This window comes from Necator americanus, chromosome II (assembly GCF_031761385.1).
Source record: "Necator americanus strain Aroian chromosome II, whole genome shotgun sequence".
Lineage (NCBI taxonomy): Eukaryota > Metazoa > Nematoda > Chromadorea > Rhabditida > Ancylostomatidae > Necator > Necator americanus.
The window spans coordinates 33,289,537-33,307,908 of record NC_087372.1 but is presented as its reverse complement, the minus strand read 5'-3'; the positions used below and the strand labels follow the sequence as shown (position 1 = coordinate 33,307,908).

General features: G+C 39.4%; 3 protein-coding genes across 6 annotated transcripts; 1 reads left to right on the top strand and 2 right to left on the bottom strand.

Annotated features, from left to right (window-relative positions):
- Positions 1 to 547: 547 nt before the first annotated feature.
- On the bottom strand, positions 548 to 7,997 carry RB195_020279 (uncharacterized protein; the record flags this gene model as incomplete). 2 transcript variants are annotated; one of them, XM_064188515.1, is made up of 22 exons in its annotated part: positions 548 to 670; positions 745 to 822; positions 883 to 984; positions 1,057 to 1,200; positions 2,200 to 2,262; positions 2,322 to 2,396; positions 2,453 to 2,539; positions 3,197 to 3,308; positions 3,433 to 3,581; positions 3,643 to 3,757; positions 4,482 to 4,558; positions 4,633 to 4,743; positions 4,799 to 4,909; positions 4,965 to 5,075; positions 5,352 to 5,426; positions 5,727 to 5,837; positions 5,899 to 6,014; positions 6,068 to 6,228; positions 7,056 to 7,131; positions 7,381 to 7,438; positions 7,497 to 7,624; positions 7,991 to 7,997. In XM_064188515.1, the coding sequence occupies 22 exons, from the start codon at positions 7,995 to 7,997 to the stop codon at positions 548 to 550; spliced, it is 2,190 nt and encodes a 729-aa protein (XP_064044395.1). The 2 variants fall into 2 exon arrangements, with proteins under 2 accessions (XP_064044395.1, XP_064044396.1); XM_064188514.1 differs by lacking the exon at positions 7,991 to 7,997 and having other exon boundaries at positions 7,497 to 7,622.
- A 114-nt stretch (positions 7,998 to 8,111) lies between these two features.
- On the top strand, positions 8,112 to 11,488 carry RB195_020278 (uncharacterized protein; the record flags this gene model as incomplete). 3 transcript variants are annotated; one of them, XM_064188512.1, is made up of 3 exons in its annotated part: positions 8,112 to 8,121; positions 8,957 to 9,024; positions 10,928 to 11,068. In XM_064188512.1, 3 exons carry the CDS (start codon positions 8,112 to 8,114, stop codon positions 11,066 to 11,068), a joined length of 219 nt encoding a protein of 72 aa, XP_064044393.1. The 3 variants fall into 3 exon arrangements, with proteins under 3 accessions (XP_064044393.1, XP_064044394.1, XP_064044392.1); XM_064188513.1 differs by lacking the exons at positions 8,112 to 8,121; positions 8,957 to 9,024 and adding exons at positions 8,160 to 8,197; positions 10,331 to 10,430; XM_064188511.1 differs by lacking the exons at positions 8,112 to 8,121; positions 8,957 to 9,024 and adding an exon at positions 11,326 to 11,488 and having other exon boundaries at positions 10,964 to 11,064.
- A 361-nt stretch (positions 11,489 to 11,849) lies between these two features.
- RB195_020277 (uncharacterized protein) lies at positions 11,850 to 16,779 on the bottom strand (the record flags this gene model as incomplete). Its single annotated transcript, XM_064188510.1, has 20 exons — positions 11,850 to 11,975; positions 12,051 to 12,171; positions 12,269 to 12,392; positions 12,941 to 13,064; positions 13,157 to 13,297; positions 13,511 to 13,595; positions 13,786 to 13,967; positions 14,046 to 14,212; positions 14,308 to 14,428; positions 14,535 to 14,673; positions 14,775 to 14,881; positions 14,941 to 15,070; positions 15,159 to 15,313; positions 15,389 to 15,495; positions 15,566 to 15,701; positions 15,777 to 15,874; positions 16,116 to 16,209; positions 16,274 to 16,361; positions 16,431 to 16,491; positions 16,668 to 16,779. The coding sequence occupies 20 exons, from the start codon at positions 16,777 to 16,779 to the stop codon at positions 11,850 to 11,852; spliced, it is 2,418 nt and encodes an 805-aa protein (XP_064044391.1).
- Between the last annotated feature and the right edge of the window lie 1,593 nt (positions 16,780 to 18,372).

Genomic DNA, 18,372 nt, shown 5'->3' with positions numbered 1-18,372 from the left:
CAATTTGGATGTTCATATGTTAATTTTCATGCAGGTCATAGTGTAGTGTTTAAACGCGTGAGTTATCTATGCTCAATTCGTTTAGATGAATTTCACTGAGGAATAGGGTTAGAACCAATAACATCACCACTTTGGGAAAAAGGAAAGAGAAATCGAGCACAGAAATCTCAATGTTTCATGCATTTCACGTGTATGTCACAGTCTTTGAGCTAAGACGATCATGTGTAGAATGAATAGGTTTACTCATCAAATTCTTTAAAAAAAAAAACCTTGTAAGTGTTGCTAACGTACATGATTGCACTATTGACACTCAGAACAGAACTTCTCTTGAAATAAATTTCTGTATTTTCTGTTTTCAGCAGAAAACAAGAATAGTAAGGAACAGACAACAACACAGGTAACAACAATAACAATGCGATTATTTCTTGAATGATGTTCGCGAACACTTAGAATACTGTTAACGCGGATACAGTTAAAATACATTTTTAGTACCCTTTCTAGACCATTCTATTATCATCTTAGAGAAATTATTATATTTGAAAACAGGTTATTCACTATCACTCCAATTTTCTAGATCGCCAAGTTGATCAGGAACTGTCGCATCCGCTCGAGCGGCAGCTGGTTGGCTTAGCCTTCGCTTCTTTTTTGGTTTCTCCTCAACTTTTACATCCTAGAATATTTCCGGCATTTAAGGCGTTGTTCACGTTTTCCAAAACAAAAGAAAATGACTCAGGGTTCTCATACTTGTTCCATTTTTTGTTTCTTCTCGTTCTTCTTCTTCGTGATTTGCTTAGCTTCCTTTGTATTCTCCTTCTTTTCGCTCTAAAAAGAAAAGAACTTGACCTCAATCACTAGTGAACGATGAACTGGTTTTGCCTTCACCTTCAACAACATTTTCTGTTTCATACGCCACGCTTTTTCCCATTGTCGATAATAGGTGCGTAACGGAGAGTCGGGGTTATTCAAAGCGAGTTGGAGGGACATCTGTAACCGGAAAATTGAGTGAACAATGTAAGCAACATTGTAAGAGAGTATTAACGTAAACCAAAACCTTACCACTTGAATATCGTCCTTGATAGTGAACTCTTTCGTGAGAAGTATGTCAGCGACAAATTTCCCCTGTTCCTCTAACTTTTCTAACAGTGCCCGAAAGCATCGCGCAAATTCTACGGAACGGATTTTCCGCAAGAAATTTCGGATCTAAAAAAGAAGTAGTACATTCAGACTAGAATAATGGAGTACTACTTTTTGATAACCGCATGCCAACTTTGTTAAATCTATAATTCTAGAGTTTTTTTTAAAGTTTTCTCGTGGAAAAACTTTATCCTAAAGTGTTGGAAAAGTGAAAAACAAAATTTGGGGATGAGATATATATTATTGGTGAAATCCTCAGCATTCTTGGCTTTCTGTAATGATACGAATTTTCTTTCAAACATGTTGGAAGGATCAAAAGCTTTTCTACGTCTGGGTATTTAGATACCTATTTAGCTGGGTGAATACAATTCATTGTCAAGTGTTTGAATACAATTCGCTGTCCAGTGTTAGATTTGTTTTTCACCACAGGGCATAAATGTCCTTCACCTAGCAACCCACATTTGAGTAAACGATAAAATATTTCTGGTTTTCGGAAGGGGAACAGAGTTTCAGCATTCTCCTTTTTACACCACCAATACACTGAAAGAAATATGTCTTTTCACCTAAACAAATGCGATGCAAAACTCCAAAATGACTCAACAGATGGTAACGGCATGAAGCGCAGTGCAGTTACGTAAGCATGTGCACTCAAAGCGACGTGGCGGAGATGTCGGTTGGAATCGAGGTGGGACCGACCGTCGCGAAAAAACAGCGAGGAATGGTGTCACCGAGGGTAGCTTCTAAATTGTAACCGCTACGCTCCACCGCATCGCTTCGAGCGCAGCCGCTTACGCAACTGCAGCGTGCTTCATGCTGTTTTGACTGCGTGTATACACATATATTCCAAAACGCCAGTTGAGAAACAGTTTCAAAACTACTGTTTAATAGTGTTTGAACCTTTAAGCAAAGATTTGACTAAGATTTCTGCTAAAGTCGTGAGAATAAGTCAAACCGAAAATAAATTTGTAATTAGCCTGACCAAATCAAATGCACTTTTCAGCAGCAAACGCAACGATAAAGTTGTTTACCGTTGGTAATAAAATAATAGAAATAAAAAAAACCCACTCTGAACGTCATCGGAACAATGACGTCGGGAAAACTTGGCTGGCTACAAATCAAATGCGCTGCCTAAAGAAAGAAAGATAAATATACTTTGTCGGTAAATATACAGAAAAAAGAAAGTTCACCTGCAGGGTGATTCTGAAAATACTGTCGCAAAGTGTTGTTCGCCAAGAGTTTTCTTGGAGTACGAGCGCTGCAACCTAAACAACCACAATAAATTTCCTTATTTATTTATTTTGTGTATAAATGGACTAACCTTCAAAGAAGATTCCATATCGACCACCTTCACATTTTTCACAATCTTCGGTTTTTTCGCCAGGATTAGTACAACGTCGTCGAGGAGCTGAAGCAGTTATAACGTTGCTACAAGGCTTACGTCGACTTATGCGATCAATAAAGGGAATTAGTATTAGTTTCCTGACATCGTCAAGACAGAAATAGAATGAGAAATATGAATGAATTAGCTTAATGAATGGAGGGAATCTAATTTATAGGTGAATTATGAAAATACTTTGAAGCACAATCTTCTGAATCTGAAATTTAATTCTGAAAAATGGAACCGATTGAGACTGGATGTAATCGATGGATTTCGTGTGGCACTTTTAACGTTTTTAACGGCACGTTTTTAACGTGAAGGAAAGAAGTTTACATCCTCAGTTGTGTTCGTAGATGCGATAGTTGGAGCCGGTGCTCCCCTTCACTTTTGGACGGTTAGCGAAGGGATCCTCGTCACTTGAGCTGGACCCCATGAGCTAGACCCTTTTCACCTGAGGAGGGTCCGGCTCCTCTCTATCGCATCTATGAGCACAAGAAAGAAAGCAAACTTCTTTCTCTTTATTAAAATAGAGGCCTCAAATAAAAATGCTGCAAAACGGCCCAACAGGAATAACTTATAGTAACTTAACTTATGGTAACTTATTGTAGAACAGAGGAATCAGCAAAGAAAGTTGTTCAAAAGAGAAGAAACACAAGAATCATCGAAAGATGATGAGGGAAATACCTCCACAGCTAGTGTCAGCGACGGTACGAAAATGCCGCAGTTGGCTTGAAGTTGAATGAGCAACGAGATGCAATGCAGTCGTAACGGTATATATCGAAGAGAATGATACAACCTGAAAAACGTTGCATCTGAAAACAGTCTCGAACTGAAACATTCTGAAAAAAAAGTAAAGCAAAAATTCTGCTAGTAATTAATGTAATTAATGAATATGGAAATACACAACCAAAGAAGCCTACTTGAGCACTCCGTTGATGAGTTGAACAAGCGGATAGGTCAGGTCACAGATAGCTTCACAGTCGTGAACTGCGTGAGCTTTTGATATTACACGTGTCCATAGGTAGAGGCATTGCATCATTTGCCAGTTGTACACGGTTCGCACCATATCCTTTACAGTATTATTAAGAACCACGAAAAAAGAAAACTGTATAAACAGTAAAACCTGATACCTTTCGTTTCTTCGAAATAATAGCATTTCTCAAGTGAATAGCAATTTGTCGAATGTAAACAAACGCGTAGGGATAAGCCAAATTTGGATGCAATACAGTCACCTCGGCAAATGTTCTAAATCTCTGAGATTTAGAAGAATAACAATCAACTACCAGTTATGAATAGTTCTATTGGGCATAAAGCATACATACAATTTTTATTAACGCTGCACAATCTGGAAGCTACATACGATCTCCCATTTCGCGAGTAAGCTAGTTCTTTCTTTCCGAGGATCACCGCTAGTTAGCTCATATCGATCAGCACGAATGTGTCAAACTGGCGTGTAGGTTTTTTAATGCTAGAGAGCTGGGAGTTCTTCTTAAGGATGCAGGGAATTTCCTATGCTAGAGGAAAAGCTGACAAGCTCATGCAAATATTAACAACTATATAAATTGAAAAGGACATCAAATGTCCAAGGACAAGGCATGCTTTCACTAAGAATAACATTGAATAGAACTACTGACTACGCTAACCATAGTCGTGTCAAAACGACATGAAGCACAGTGCAGTTACGTAAGCATCTGCACTCAAAGCGGCGTGGCGGAGATAGCTGTTGGAATAGAGGTGGGACCGACGCGAGGAGGAATGGTGTCAGCAAGGGTCCCTTCTAGATTCAAACCGCTATACTCCACTACGGCACTTTGAGCACAGCCACTTATGCAACCGCACCGTGCATCACGTCGTTGCGACTCTACTATACCTAATTGATTGTTATAATAATCAATAATCAATCGTGAATTATTATTATAATAGTTAACTGTTCATCTTAAAAATGCTCAAAGCTTAAGCTGATACTTACTTGTGCATAAAGTGAAGAATAGGCCACGTTTCAGATGAAACTTCGCGAGAATTTGACACGAAACCAAGGTAGCAACTCTGAAGCAAGTACTCTAATTCAGAGAATTTCTGTCACTAATAACAAAAGAAAGTAGAAAACAGTAAATGATTACCTTGTACAAGGAAACAAAATGTTCAGGATGAGTTTTGACAAGTTGTACCATGCATACATACGCTCCAACCCTGCATTCCAAGGTCTTTCGAGACCAAATTCGGACAAGAACCTTAAAAATCCACACCTCAGTGGTTCTATTGAATATTGCTGTACATCTGGCTTACCTTGGTGAGGTTTTTCGCCATTTTTTTGAAGTGGGCATAAAAATCGGTCATTCGACGAATGGCTTTCAAAGTCGACACGATGACGTCAGGCGTTTGAACCTCATTCGCGAACTGAAGTCAAATATGTTACACGACATAAACAAGTGGTGTAGTATGTTAAACGTACCGTTAGCACACTACCGAGGTACTGTTTCAGGGGAGTTTGGTACTTTTTAACGTTCCTCATCTTCAGCTGTGTCGCCTCTTCGCTTGTGCCTGGTTCGAGTTTTACCTTGGCCTAAACAGGATCGAGCTCATTTTTAAGCAAAAGTAAAATTTGTAATATTTGATGCCCTCAAATACAGTGGGTTGGTTCAGAATGCGATCAATTTACACTACACCGACACTTATGATCAAACTGTAACACCTGAAGTAGAGTTAGATAAAGGAAAAATGTTTTCTAATCGTAAAGGATCGCAATGTGTGAGATGCTTGGAAAATAATGATTTATCATAGGAATGTATGGTTCCTCTATTTTGAATTGAAAAGGCTTATGGATGGTAATAAACCATACCTTTCCTGTGATTAAAGTAAAAAATGCATCTCCCAACTTCTCGAAGCACAGACGTACAGTTGCATAGAAAACAGCCTAAAAATCGGTGAAAATCAGATGAGATGTGTATAAACAAGTCAAGGGATATGCATAGAAGTCTCTTCTGAGAGTAGAAGAGACATTGATTTCTGAAAAAAGTGCATTTTCCATTATTCAATAGCTAGATGTAAAACAAAACTGGAAGAGTAACCCCAGGATCTGATTCTAAAGAGGAAAAGAAAATCAGACAACCAACGCGAGCAAGCAACTCCGAAGTTAAAATGAGCCAATTAGCGTAGGAAAATTATTGCTGTGTCCAAAAGAGATAAATACCAAGGATATGAGGGATATTGATACCTGCTCATTGATAATGTATTTTGGCGCATCGATGTCAGCTCCCACTCGAGCAACGCATGCGTTGAAAGCTTCGACCGCTAACCTGATATCGTCTACATTGATGCGTTGTTTCTATAAATATTTTCATACACAACCATGTTCGATTGAATCACTTGACTACCTATAACTTCACCTCGTCTTCAGGATCTAGCGCATTTTCTAAGTAGTTCAGCATGTTCCCATCAAATATTAGACGACCACTGCTGTCTTTTCTCGCTTTTGGGATTTGAGAGGAAGGCTCTTTCGATACTGAATATGAATTCTAATAAGCACTGAAAATTATTCAAAAATAATTAACATACTTCCGTTTTTTGGTTCTTGTTGAGTCTCCTCCCCTTCCATTTCGTCATCCACCTCCTCTTCCTCTTCCCCTTCTTCTTCCTCATCAGACGGATGGAAATCGAGAAGGTCTGCATCTTGTTCTTGAAGAAACTTGTAGAATTCAGGATCGCTTTCTTTTAGCCTGAATTTAGCGTTTAGTGTCCATAGAAAAGTAGCTAAAAAGAGTTTTTATGGAGAAGCGCTTGGATTAAATAATTCCTTTTCAAGAACATTCGCATCAGCCTCAAGATGACGTTTAAGAATATCAAGAATCCTATTCAGCAGGAGTTCTGCGGTGCATTATAAAAATGGCATTAGAGAGAAAACGAATGAACCAAAATTAATCCATCTTTACATAAGAAACTCGGTATGCTTCAAATTCATTCAGAAAAAGGGACGCCGTACATGTATCTTTCCTTCAGAAAGAAAAGAGAAGCAAGAGATGAATACTAAATGAGCAATTATACAATTAGTATTCCACTCAGAGGAATGAAAACATCGGAACTTTTAATCTGGTTAATCTGGGGACCTGCAAAAAAAGGTTATACCCTGAGCTGAAGCTATAGAAAACTGTTGACAATCCTCCTATCTTAAAAATACAAAAGAAAACTATTGCTATCATTGTAGGGAAAATTACCCGAGACTTCAATTAGAATTTGAGGAAGAACTGTTCCTTGTTGTTTGTTCATTGTTTGTAGGTGGGATTGTTTTGAAAATTTTCCAGTGTTCCAGTTCCTAGACCTACGATCATACCGTTTACATCTTTCTTTTTTATCAGGATTTTTCTAATGAAGAAAATGTTTCTAACAGATGAAATGCTTTTGAAACAATGAGAGTGGAAACAACCATAGAATCCTTCGAGTTTAGGCATGATTTACATACAGTCAAATGGCCAGTAAGCACCAGCATACAGTCGTAGGAAAGGATTCTTGCAAATGCGCACGTGTCCAAAACTAAAATAACACCTACTTTTGAAGGTCGTGCAGGTGTTTAGCCTTCGCCGACTTGCAGTTGGTTGCACTGATGACGTTTTCCTCATCAGAAACTAAAAGTGACGCGCTCAAGTAATTATGCACATGAAAATTACACGAAAATTGATAACATTACGTGTTTGGGACCTGAATTAAAGTACATTCTTCACTGTACAAGCAATGTTGCCAAAAATGTAATGCAAACGCAGAGCGAATGAATAAAGAACGCAATAAAACGAGAATCGGAAGTGAAGTTTTCAAATGTGGGTTTAGAATACTGAGACAGTGTCACGATAAAAAGCAATGAGAAGAAAAAATTGTACCTTCAACATTGTCTCCAGTATCTGAGTTAATAGTTTCAACATCATCCATTGCAACAACCTGAAAAGCGGAACCTAAAGGGATTTTAGAATTCAAAAGGAGTAGCCATTGCAACCACCTCATCTTTTTCTTGACATTTGTCCGAGAAGCTAGTCGAATTCTTCAATTTCTTCTTTTTCTTTGGGCTGTCACTGCTTTTTGACATTTGCCTGCCACTTTTATTCAATTTTTTAACGGACTCCATGCCTAAAAATGCTGCTCGAAAACATCCTTTTACAATCTAAGAGAAGTTTACTGGTAAGAACAAAAACATTGACGCTACTGCTGTATATTGCTCCTTCTCGCGGAAAAAAATACGAGAAAAGTTCGAAGTGAAAAAAAAAAACAAAAAAAGGTAATTAAGCATCTTGACGACCATCGTTTGCTCATGAATATTTTCAAAGAAGGTATTTACAACAATAACTATCTACAGATATGGTGAAAACTCCTCCTTTCTCTGAACATCTCACAGTCCCGATTGTCATTGAAGCATAATATTTTCTATTCTTTTTTTTTCGATGATACGCAGATCTATGGCATTTATTACTTCACAGAATCTAAACAGGCTTCTACCTTGCATTTATTGCGAAGTTTAACTGCGGCAACAACGATCACTGTATAACTACCGCAGATGGGTTTTTAAAGGTTCCAGATACACTATAAATTACGGTATTTCACTAAAGCACCGGCGTCCATGGAATACGGTGGGGTCAAAACGGTCCAAAGTTCGGTGCAGTTGTGTATGCGTCTGCGCTCGAACCTCCGCGATAAAGTCAACGGGTGCTTGGTGAGGTTGGGTCATTGGTAAACTTCAATTCTGACTACAGAGCTAGCGATGTCTCGCCTCGATCGAAGGCGCTGGCTTCACTGCTCCGCTTATGTAACTGCATCGTGTTTGAGGTCGTTTTATGGTAGACTATAGCTATAATTTCATTCACTTCAATAGCTACTCCTCCAACTAACTCGTCATTCGTTTTAATTGGATACGCGATGAGAGCTCCTTTCATTTTTGCGGTTTAACTTAATCGATATTGAAGGTTACTCTCTTTCAAGCAACAGTCGGTCACAAAGTGAAAAAGTTGTTCTTTGATTTAGCCACCGCTCACTGCACAACGGCTATTGTAACGGCTATCGAATATAACAGAAAAAAAGGAAAAAACAGAACTTCAACAATCTAAATATCATTCAAACAGCAACTGAATTTTTTCAGCAATTTTCTGTACAATAATACATATTCTAACAAAATTTCAGTATTCTAACAAGACTGCAAACGTTTTGAACGTTTCACGTCTTAAATCTTATACTGGGGAGAGTCCATGAATACTAAAACATAGTCATAGATCATTATAAAAATAGCCAAAGTTTAATAATCCGCCAGACCGCGCGATCCCGAAATTCAATAAATTTCTGAGCGCTCCCAAGCTATCAAGAAACATTCCAACCCACTTCAAATACGAATTGTCTGAATGACGTCAGTTCGATATTTCCTATCTTTTTTTTTCTGGGAGATACCTAGGACATTCTGCTTTATTTTTGTAGACATTATATGGATTTCCTTACGAAGGTGCAAGCGTCTTAGGAGAATTCTCGAAAGTCAGTTTTGGCAGGTGGGAATAGTTGCATGCACTACTCCTTCCGTTTTTTTTCTTGGTAAATTTTCGTTGGATTTTTTCTTCTGACAGTATAACAATCACTTCAAAGCGGTTTTCTCTATTCCCACGCACAAAACCCGTTTTTCCAAATAGTTTTCAAAACCCGTTTTTCTAAATAGTTCTTCATGGTTTCGCAACTTTATCATAAGAAAAGTTGATGTATCTGCGCAGGAAAAACTCTTATCACCCATGATACACCTGAAATTCGCAAACGCACTGGCGACAAATGTTTGCAAAGTACAAAAAGTGCTTTGCGCACAATCAAGGCCGCTCAGTCGAATAGATCCAGTAAGCAGAATGGGATTTTGCGATGTTGGCCTATTTTGAGAATGAGATCGACGAAGAATGAGGAGACAGTGCGTAAATCGAAGAGATCGAAGGATGTAGGCGCGGATAATGGTAGGAAAGTGAAATGACGACGAACACCTTATGAGGACTACACTGCATGATCATCGCTATATCTTATAGTGGACATCTCTTCATTTCAATTTTTCTGCACATATGCGGTATTTTGTTTGGCTTGTTCTTTTGGAACCTGTTCCCTAAGAATGTAAGTGCTTTTAAATACAGATTCACTTTGGTCATTTATTTTTTTTTTGCAACTACGGCTAAGAGAATCTTAGCTGAAGTTTTGCAGTATCCTTCTCCCTAAAAAGTTGAAGTGATCTTTCACGCTTTTCTTTGCTCTAGAAAGACCTACCCAAAAATCCTCTGCCTAGGTTCCATGAAAAAAAAAAACTAACCCGTAAAATTCACAATGTGCAAAGTCTATGCTACTTCAACTCCTAATATTGAATCTGCTATCATAATTGAAGGGATCTTTTTTATTGTTATTGTTATTTGTTTATTCGAACTGGAACAAGCTTCGCCTCTTTATATTCTATTCACCTTCTTATCTACATCTACCTGTCGTCTAAAAAGTGAAGATGTTTCAATTTGTTGACAAATTCCATCTTTAGATGAAGATCTCTTTGATTCACAACACGTCTTGTTTTTCAACATCACAATTTCGCTTTAAAATAGGACCAAGGTTTCTATTCTTAAAAAATAATTCTAAAATTCTGTGTCAGTTTGACCTACATTGTACTGTGGTCAAACAGCAGTGATCAATATCAAAGTCTTAAAAAAAAACATTTTCATAGTTTTCAATAATCAAGGCAGTGCTGCTCTGTATTTTCATCTCTGGGAAAATTTCATATAAGAGAGTTGGAAAAATTGATTGCGATTGACGACATTTACTCGATGATATTCTTTAACACAGCCCTACATTTATTGCTAGGACCTTAATTTCGTTTGCATCAAGTACTCGAGAAAACTTAAAATTTGAATTAACTGGTGGACGAAGTCTCCTCTCGAGTGAGGTGAGCGATCAATTTCGTTCTCTTCAGTTGTAGTGCAAGGCGATGTCTAACCAGGATCTTAAGAATATTATGCTACTGAGTATATATGTTATTGAGTGTGTTTTTAACAAAATATTGCCTATTTCCCTAAGCCGCCTTGCAAGCACCGTCTGTTTTAAATCGACGGAACAACCCAGTCCTATTGTAACCTAGAAAATCCGCAACACCCCCATAAACCACAACACTTGTAAAATATTTCTCGTAATTTCCACATGTGATTAACCATATCAGCATTCAGCAGGGGTAGAAGTTTTCCCCTTTAGCACAAAACTTTTGCATAAAATGAGCGCTTGTACATACAAGCAAGATGTGTTTTGTTCCATTTTTTTTTCAAGCGAAACAGAATATCCGCTTTCGAAACAGGCATGCTCTTTCTTGCAATTCTTGTCGAGAAACCAAAACTAGTCAAGGCGGCTATCCAAGCAAGAAATGCGCCATATTGATCATACTTATTCCAGCCGGTTCGCTACATCACGAAAATCCCGAATGAGATAATGCTGACAGTCGAAAATGTGGATGAAGAAGCTGACTACGAATTGCTTCAACAAAAAGTGGAATTGGAAGGAAGAAAACCGCTTCGTGAAAGATATTTCGGGTAAATAAAGTACATTTAATGGTTGTGGTGTTTGAAATATTTGCAAACAAGGGAATTACAGAGGAAAGGCATCTTATTATAACCACTGGAATAAATAAGCTATCATATGAAGAGAAGGATAATTTTGAACTAGTTCAAGAGCAACAAATACAGTGAGTTAATTCTTAGTTCTTATGTGGGATTTTTCGAAGTTCAGCGGAAAAAGTTCTCTGAACTTCCTCCTCCTTTGCACGATATTCTGGATCTATTCTTCTGCTAAAGGTTTGATTTGCACATGTTAATAGAGCAAATTGCTGTTGTTTGTGCTATAGAAGGTGAAGAACTGACATATTTACCAGGTTTGTCTAGATTTCAAGGTCAACACAAGAAAAAAGACATCGCAGGGAGTACAAAACGGGATGCACACTTCGAAGAAGAAAAATGACTTGTGAATCATCAAAACCTTCAACGTCTATAATAATTCTGAAACATCTTTGCGTCCCATATCGCTGCTTTTCCTAATAAGATCATATTAGAAACATTTATCGAATACACTTCTGTCTGAGTAACAAAATGGTTGCATATACTTAGTACAAGCGCACAACATCCAAAAAAAAAAAACAAACAAAAACACGAGGATAAAACATGGCTTCGAGAAATCAACAACAACTTCACAAATCTACCCGATGAATGCTAGACCTCGAGGCCCACAACTACGCGAAAACAAGAACTGACGAAATTAACTGGAACCACTACGTATTTAGTGTGAATGACACCTACGATCTCGTTCACCAGTTTAAAAAGTGTTAGTTTACACCAGCCAACTGCAGTAACTCTTCCATACCGACGGGTCTCCACGTGAACGTTTGAGTATCCAAGACATAGACAATATTCCGATCCAAATAAATCGATTGTGTTCCGAACCAGTACACCTCAAATAAGTGAAAATTTAAGGGAAACCATTCTTTAGTGTTACATCAAGGAACAGAAAAACCATCAAAACTCACTTGTCTGCCCTCCTTGAGACGGTCACGTTGGGGAATATGAGTGAGATCATGTTGAGCTGCCATTCTTTCGAGAACTTCTTTCAACGATAGTTGTGCGGATATAGGCACTCCCATGTTCGGCCTGCAGAAAAAAGTACACAGCAATTCAGAAGTAAAATGAACAGCTTAATAAAACAATATTAGCTTCAAATATTACCAGAAAAAAGGAAAAGTTTTACCTTATAGCTGCAGGCGGAGGCGGAGGTGGTACAGCCTGCACCAGCGGTGGCGGTGGAGGGCCAGAAGATACTCTCAAACCTTGTGACGATTCCATTAAAGCTACCATTCCTCGCCGTAAATTTTCTGAAGCAGCATTCTCAAACTAAAACTGATAATAGACAGAAGAAATGTAACGTTTTATAAAGGTGAGAATTTGGGGCGAAGTAATTCCGATTACAAAGCCTTATGAAGGTTATATCAGAAAAAGAGAGAAGCTTGGAACACAAAAAAGTCTGTTGGAAGCAAATATTACGTCGACAGACATAATGAAATTCAGAAATAACATTAAGGACATAGGTGCGATAGGGAGAAGCTGAACCCTCCTCAGGTAAAGGAGGGCTTAGCTCGTGGGGTGCAGCTCAAGTGAAGGGAGTCCTTTCGCCAACCATCCAAAAGTGAAGGAGGTAATTTCACCAACCGTTCAAAAGTGAAGGGGGTCAGAGCACCGGCCCAGACTATCTCATCTATGATTAAGGACAAAAATCATATGAATGAACATAATACGTGTACAGTAGAAAAGGAAAGAGATGAAGGAAATCTAGGGTATGACAAGTAAGCTTGTACGATATTTTTGAACAATCAGTTTACTAGAAAAAATACGCCTGGTGGTCAAGCAAACTGCACTTCAATACCTTTGATTGTAGGAAAATCGCGTATCTGGGGTGGAATACGCTGATCCCATTCCCTATACCACAATTTCACTTCGTTCAAGATCGCCCGTGGAGAATCGAGCCATTGACAAAGTGCGGCGTACCACTGAAAAAAAAATTATTGCACAAAACGCAGCGGGCTGATATTACAAACATAAATGACAGATCTATACAGAGCTTATTGGGATAAAATCGTACCCTTGGGAAGAAATATTTCGTTACAATGCTTGCCATTGTATCCGGCGAAACCATGCCTATCCATGACATACAAGAATACCACTCCTCGTACTTCTTGTTTTCCCGTGGATTCAAGTTCATTGTATCAAGACATTTTTCTAGCTGAAAGTTTTTTTTTTTTAATTGGCTAGGGCGGTAATTCTTGAAAAGATTCAACTATGTGAACTACGAAGGGAATTAAATATGAAAATGCATGGAAGTGTACTGAATGTAAAGGACACCTAGTGAAACGCATCTTCGTTTCTATTAGGATAAGAAGGCGCCTTGAAAAATGAAACAAATCTTAGAACAGTACAAAATACTGAAGTTGCTTACCTTAGGTACAACATTCTGTGCTAAAAAGGCAGACATAGTAGCTGGTGTCCAGACTCCACACCATGGTTTCAAGATAGCCATTGCACTGAAGTGAACAAATCAGTTGGAGACAAAAATGAGAAAAAAATTGATAGAGTAAAAGTCCATCTGCAACTACAAGACGAACAGAAACGCATTAAAAACTAGAAAGTGTCAGAACGTCCTTCTATTTGAAACATGCAAATTGGGACACTGTTTCTTAGCCTGCAAATGTTCATTACTAAGGAGTATTTCACCTATGGTCAGTGGGATTCCAAAGCCTCAGAGCCTTAGCCAGCTTTTGACGGATAGGTGCGAGAACGGGCTGCAGACGATCACCAAGCACCGCCAGCCAGGGTACAAGCCAAGAATGAATAGGAACGCTGTCAGTAAGGGGATCCCATGACGAAACACGGTCATCTATTCGAGGGATTATCACCTGGAATAGAATATAAACCAACAGAAAATGAGATTAACGTATCATACGCAAATAGCTAATACTCCAGAAGCATATCACCTGTTCCAAAATGTTTTCTTTCATCCACTCGGGAAGAACTGGTAACCACATTTCGATAATTCGCAACATTGGTTCCATATGATCGCGTGGGTCCCAGTCCAAAGATGCCCGTCGCAAAGAAGGTAACCAGCCTTCCCATAAAAGCCGATCGTATGCAGTGAGGCGATCTTAACGGAGATTTTCGATTAAACAAATTCATATTACTGCAAGATATCAGAAACGAAAAAGAAACCCATTAGAAAATCAATACACAATCATAAACCTGTGAACATTGATGTGTTCGCTCCATCGAATAGAATGTCTCGCCATTCTTTCATCAAATCTACACCGTAGATGAGATGATCAGGATCGAGCGGTCGCCACTTCGAGAAATATTCAAGAATCTGCAGAAAAAGGAACCCTTACATGCAGAAATGGGATATTCAATGAGTTTTTCTTCGAAGAGTAAGAAGCAGGATCATATTCTCTTGAGTAGAAAAAAAAACTAACCTGGGGTAGAACTAGAGGTACAGCAAGAGCTTCAATATTAAACATGTGGTACTCTTCTTTGTATTCAGTGCGCAGTTTTGTAAACAGTTGTTGACAGTCATTGATTGATGGTGCTTTATCACCTTTGCGTTTAGAAAATCTGTAAATACAATCTTATAATGCAGAGAATAAGGAGAGAATAACTTGCAGAGTTTTGAGCAAATCAGCACATCAGAAAAAAAAATCTGCCCTGTAACTCACTCCTCAATAAGATCATACACTTCTTTGATTTTTTCAGTTGCCCGCTCTTCACTTTCCAGGATATCTCTGGCCTGCGTGAGGTCGTACTCTAGCGCGGTTGTTCGGTCCTAAAAAGATTGGAGATATTTCATACAATACTTGTGAATGGAATAGAAGGGTGACGTACCTTAATGGACTTAAGCTGACTGTCGTTCCTGCGGATACTTTCTTCAGTGAGATCAACTAGCAAATTCAAGTTGTGCATCAACTCGGGCACATCGAAATTTTCCCGATCGCTGAGGTCATTGAACACCGGTCTGAATAGATTTGTTAGAAAAAGAACTAGAAAAAGGTACAGTCACTATGCACAATCGAGGGGCAGAACAAAGAAGTTGAAAATAGGACCTCGTCTTCATTGAAAATGAATCATATCCACTGTATACTCTTTGCTCCGGTCCAGTCATATCAATAACTTTAACACCGGTCTTCACTGAAGAACGGAATCCTATCGATCCACCCTCTTCAATCACGTCATCCAGCGTCTTGTAGCGGGTTTTTACCTTTAAATGAATTCAAGAGATTTTTAAAAGAAAAGCAAGCATTGTACTCCTTTCCATAGTGATTGAACCACCTACTTTAGAAGCTTTCTTCCATGCAGTCTTAAGTTGAGGTAATGAAGGCTCCTCTATCTTGGTTGATTCTCGTTGATCGGCCAGACGGCGTTGTGTCTCTGCAGCTGATTCTGGAAACAACTGCGGTGATACACATTGATAAGCTAAGTAAAAAGAACAAAAGTGGAACAACATGCAAACCTCCAAATTTCGGTCCAACTGCCTCCTTCCCATATGCTCCTATTGCACCACGTCCTTTCCGAACAGTAGCCTGAACAGGTTCGACAATTCCTTGTCTTGAAGCTCCCAGACCTTCGCCTTCCTTGTAACCCATGGCCTAAAAAGGATCTTTTCAGTAAAGAATATCTTAAAGTTGCCAAAAAACCAAAAAAAAGTAGGAATGAGGGCTTACCATCATCATCTTCCTCACTACATCACCTTTTCCAAACTTCGTCCAGTCGGCAAACACATTTGGATCGACAGTGCCTTTGACGGCAGACGTACGCATCCCTTAATAATTAATAGTTGATTATTATAACAGTTAGGTATAGTAAGTTCAAAACGAGATGAAGCACGGTGATTGCTGACTATCTCAGGAAAGCAAATACAAATCCTTTGAGAGCAATAGGAAAGCAGCCCTTTCGGTCATATTTCGAGAGGAAATCAAAATGAAGGGACGTGAAATGAGGGGAGAGAAAAGAGAAAACCAGGGAAAAAAGAACCAAACGCTTCCGAGAGTTTTCACCCTTACCTGCAAACACATTTGCACCAGTAGTGTTCTGTCTTCGGCGTTCCTTCTTGAATGTAATTTCTATAGGAGCATCATCTTTCACTTCTTTTTTCACCTAAATTTTATACACCACATATTTAGTAGAGATTCACATACAAGCGCACAGAAAATTCACATACCTTGTCTGAAGGCTCTAAGCTGCTACCTTGCTTTATACCACCGCTTATAAAATTTATAGGAGCTGCATAATCTTTTTTCGCTTTTTTCCTACAAAAAGAGGATTCCATAATGTTCGATATAGAAGATAAGGAGTAACGTAAAAAATTAATAACGGACCCAAACGACGGTCTAGCGTAAGCATCCTCTTCATCACTCTCTTCTCGATCTGCCCAAATACCTAAAAGAAACAGTATATACTTCTGATGAAAATAAGCAATTAAACAAAATGAAAGTAAGTAGATAAACGTAGAGCAAGATTGTGCGAAAATAACTGGAAAATCAATAGACTGCAAGACTTTAAGTGATTCTTCACAACTACTGGCGAAGAATTCAAAAGAGGTGGTCTCACCCCACCATATGTTGCCTGGTTCTTGGTTTGGTAATGACGTCGACCCGGATTCAATGCGAATTCAAGATCACGTTCGTCAAAATCGAACGCTTCCATGCCCTCATCTTCGTCCGCCATAACATGAACTAAAAAAGAACTGAAAACAAGACGACTACTGGCAGCTGAATAAAAAGCTGTTATGCAAAAAAATGTTATTAATTCAAGCCAGTTGCATTCCGGAGACGACAAATCGAGGAAGAATGTACAACCAAATAAGATAAAGATGAATTCAGCACAAAATGCCAGAACTACATCAACTCCGAGATGAGCAACATCAATTCCTAGTGTTATCAATCGCCTGTCACGCTTATCAAGCAACGATACTGGAAACATGTAGGTGAAGTGTACAAATAATCAGTAGGAGGATAAGAATGGTAGCTCTCATTAAACTGTGCGCTTTCATTCATGAACAGGAAATGTAAGTAAGTAAACGGTACAAAGTGTGCGAAATCTATAGATCAAAATCTAATGAACTCGATATTTAACTCCCATAACCCCGATAAAATATGAAAGAAATCATCACCCGAAATAAACTAACGATACGTTTCAGATTAACAAATCCTCGGAAAGAACATGAATCTCAAACGAAAAAGGATCCCCTCACAACCATATACGTTGCTGCAGTTTTTCGAATAAAAACGCCCGCATCGCTGCGTTTCGATAACGGAAACGCGGGCGGTCTCATGCGTTCGGCCCGCGAGCTCTCCTCCGGGGACTTCCCAGAATCTTCGGGTTTAGAGGCATAAATCAAGGACAGCTAGCAGTCACTGGCAGCAATGAGATTGACATAGCGCCTCACATTCATTGGTTTTTGCAAATTCTTCCAGCGAAAATTCCCCAATGTTCCTCGAGTGGGGAAAGTCAACACATACACGACGCCTTGGTAAAGTCGGGTCAAAACGACATGAATCAAGGAGTGTAGTTGTGGTGCATTTGCGTACGGGCTCGAAACGGCGAAACGGCGCGGTAGAGGCAGCACTTGGGGCCGAGTTGGGACCGTCGGCAAATGCAGCGTTGGGTGGTGCCAGCAAGGATTTCACCACGCTCCTAGCCGCTACGCTCTACCGCGCCGCCTCGAGAGAACCCGCGTACGCAATTGCGTACCTGCTTCATGTCGTTTTGACACCTACTATACATGTCATGGATTCTCTAAGACAAATGCTTAGGCCTTACCCCCCGCCGACTTATTTAGTTATTTGTTTCAGAAATAAGGCTGCCACTAAGTGGCCTCCTCCAACTACAATAAACTCCAGGAGAGTTCTCCACCATTTGATTCCTTCTCATCGCTCGGTCTCAGCATTTTTTCACTCTAGGAAGAAATGATCATCTACTAAGGTCGGTCCAAAACGACCTGCACCCCGGTCAATAGATGGAAGGTGGCGATTGGCGGCGATTGGGAACCCCTGCTAGTACCATTCATTGCGCTGAGTGAAGCTGGCGATGGTCCCAACATGGTCCCAACTGTCATCGCCACAGTGCCCGCTTACGCGACCGCACCGAGCTTCAGGTCGTTTTAAGCCGACTATAGTAAAGCTATCAGAACGAGGTATGGAGCAGACTCAACTGAATACCCGAGAACAGTTGTTGGTTTGAGGTTATTGCAAAGATATGTTCTAGTATACGTGGGCGGTTGGCGGATTGGGCAAGGGGATAGTACACCATCCCCTTGCC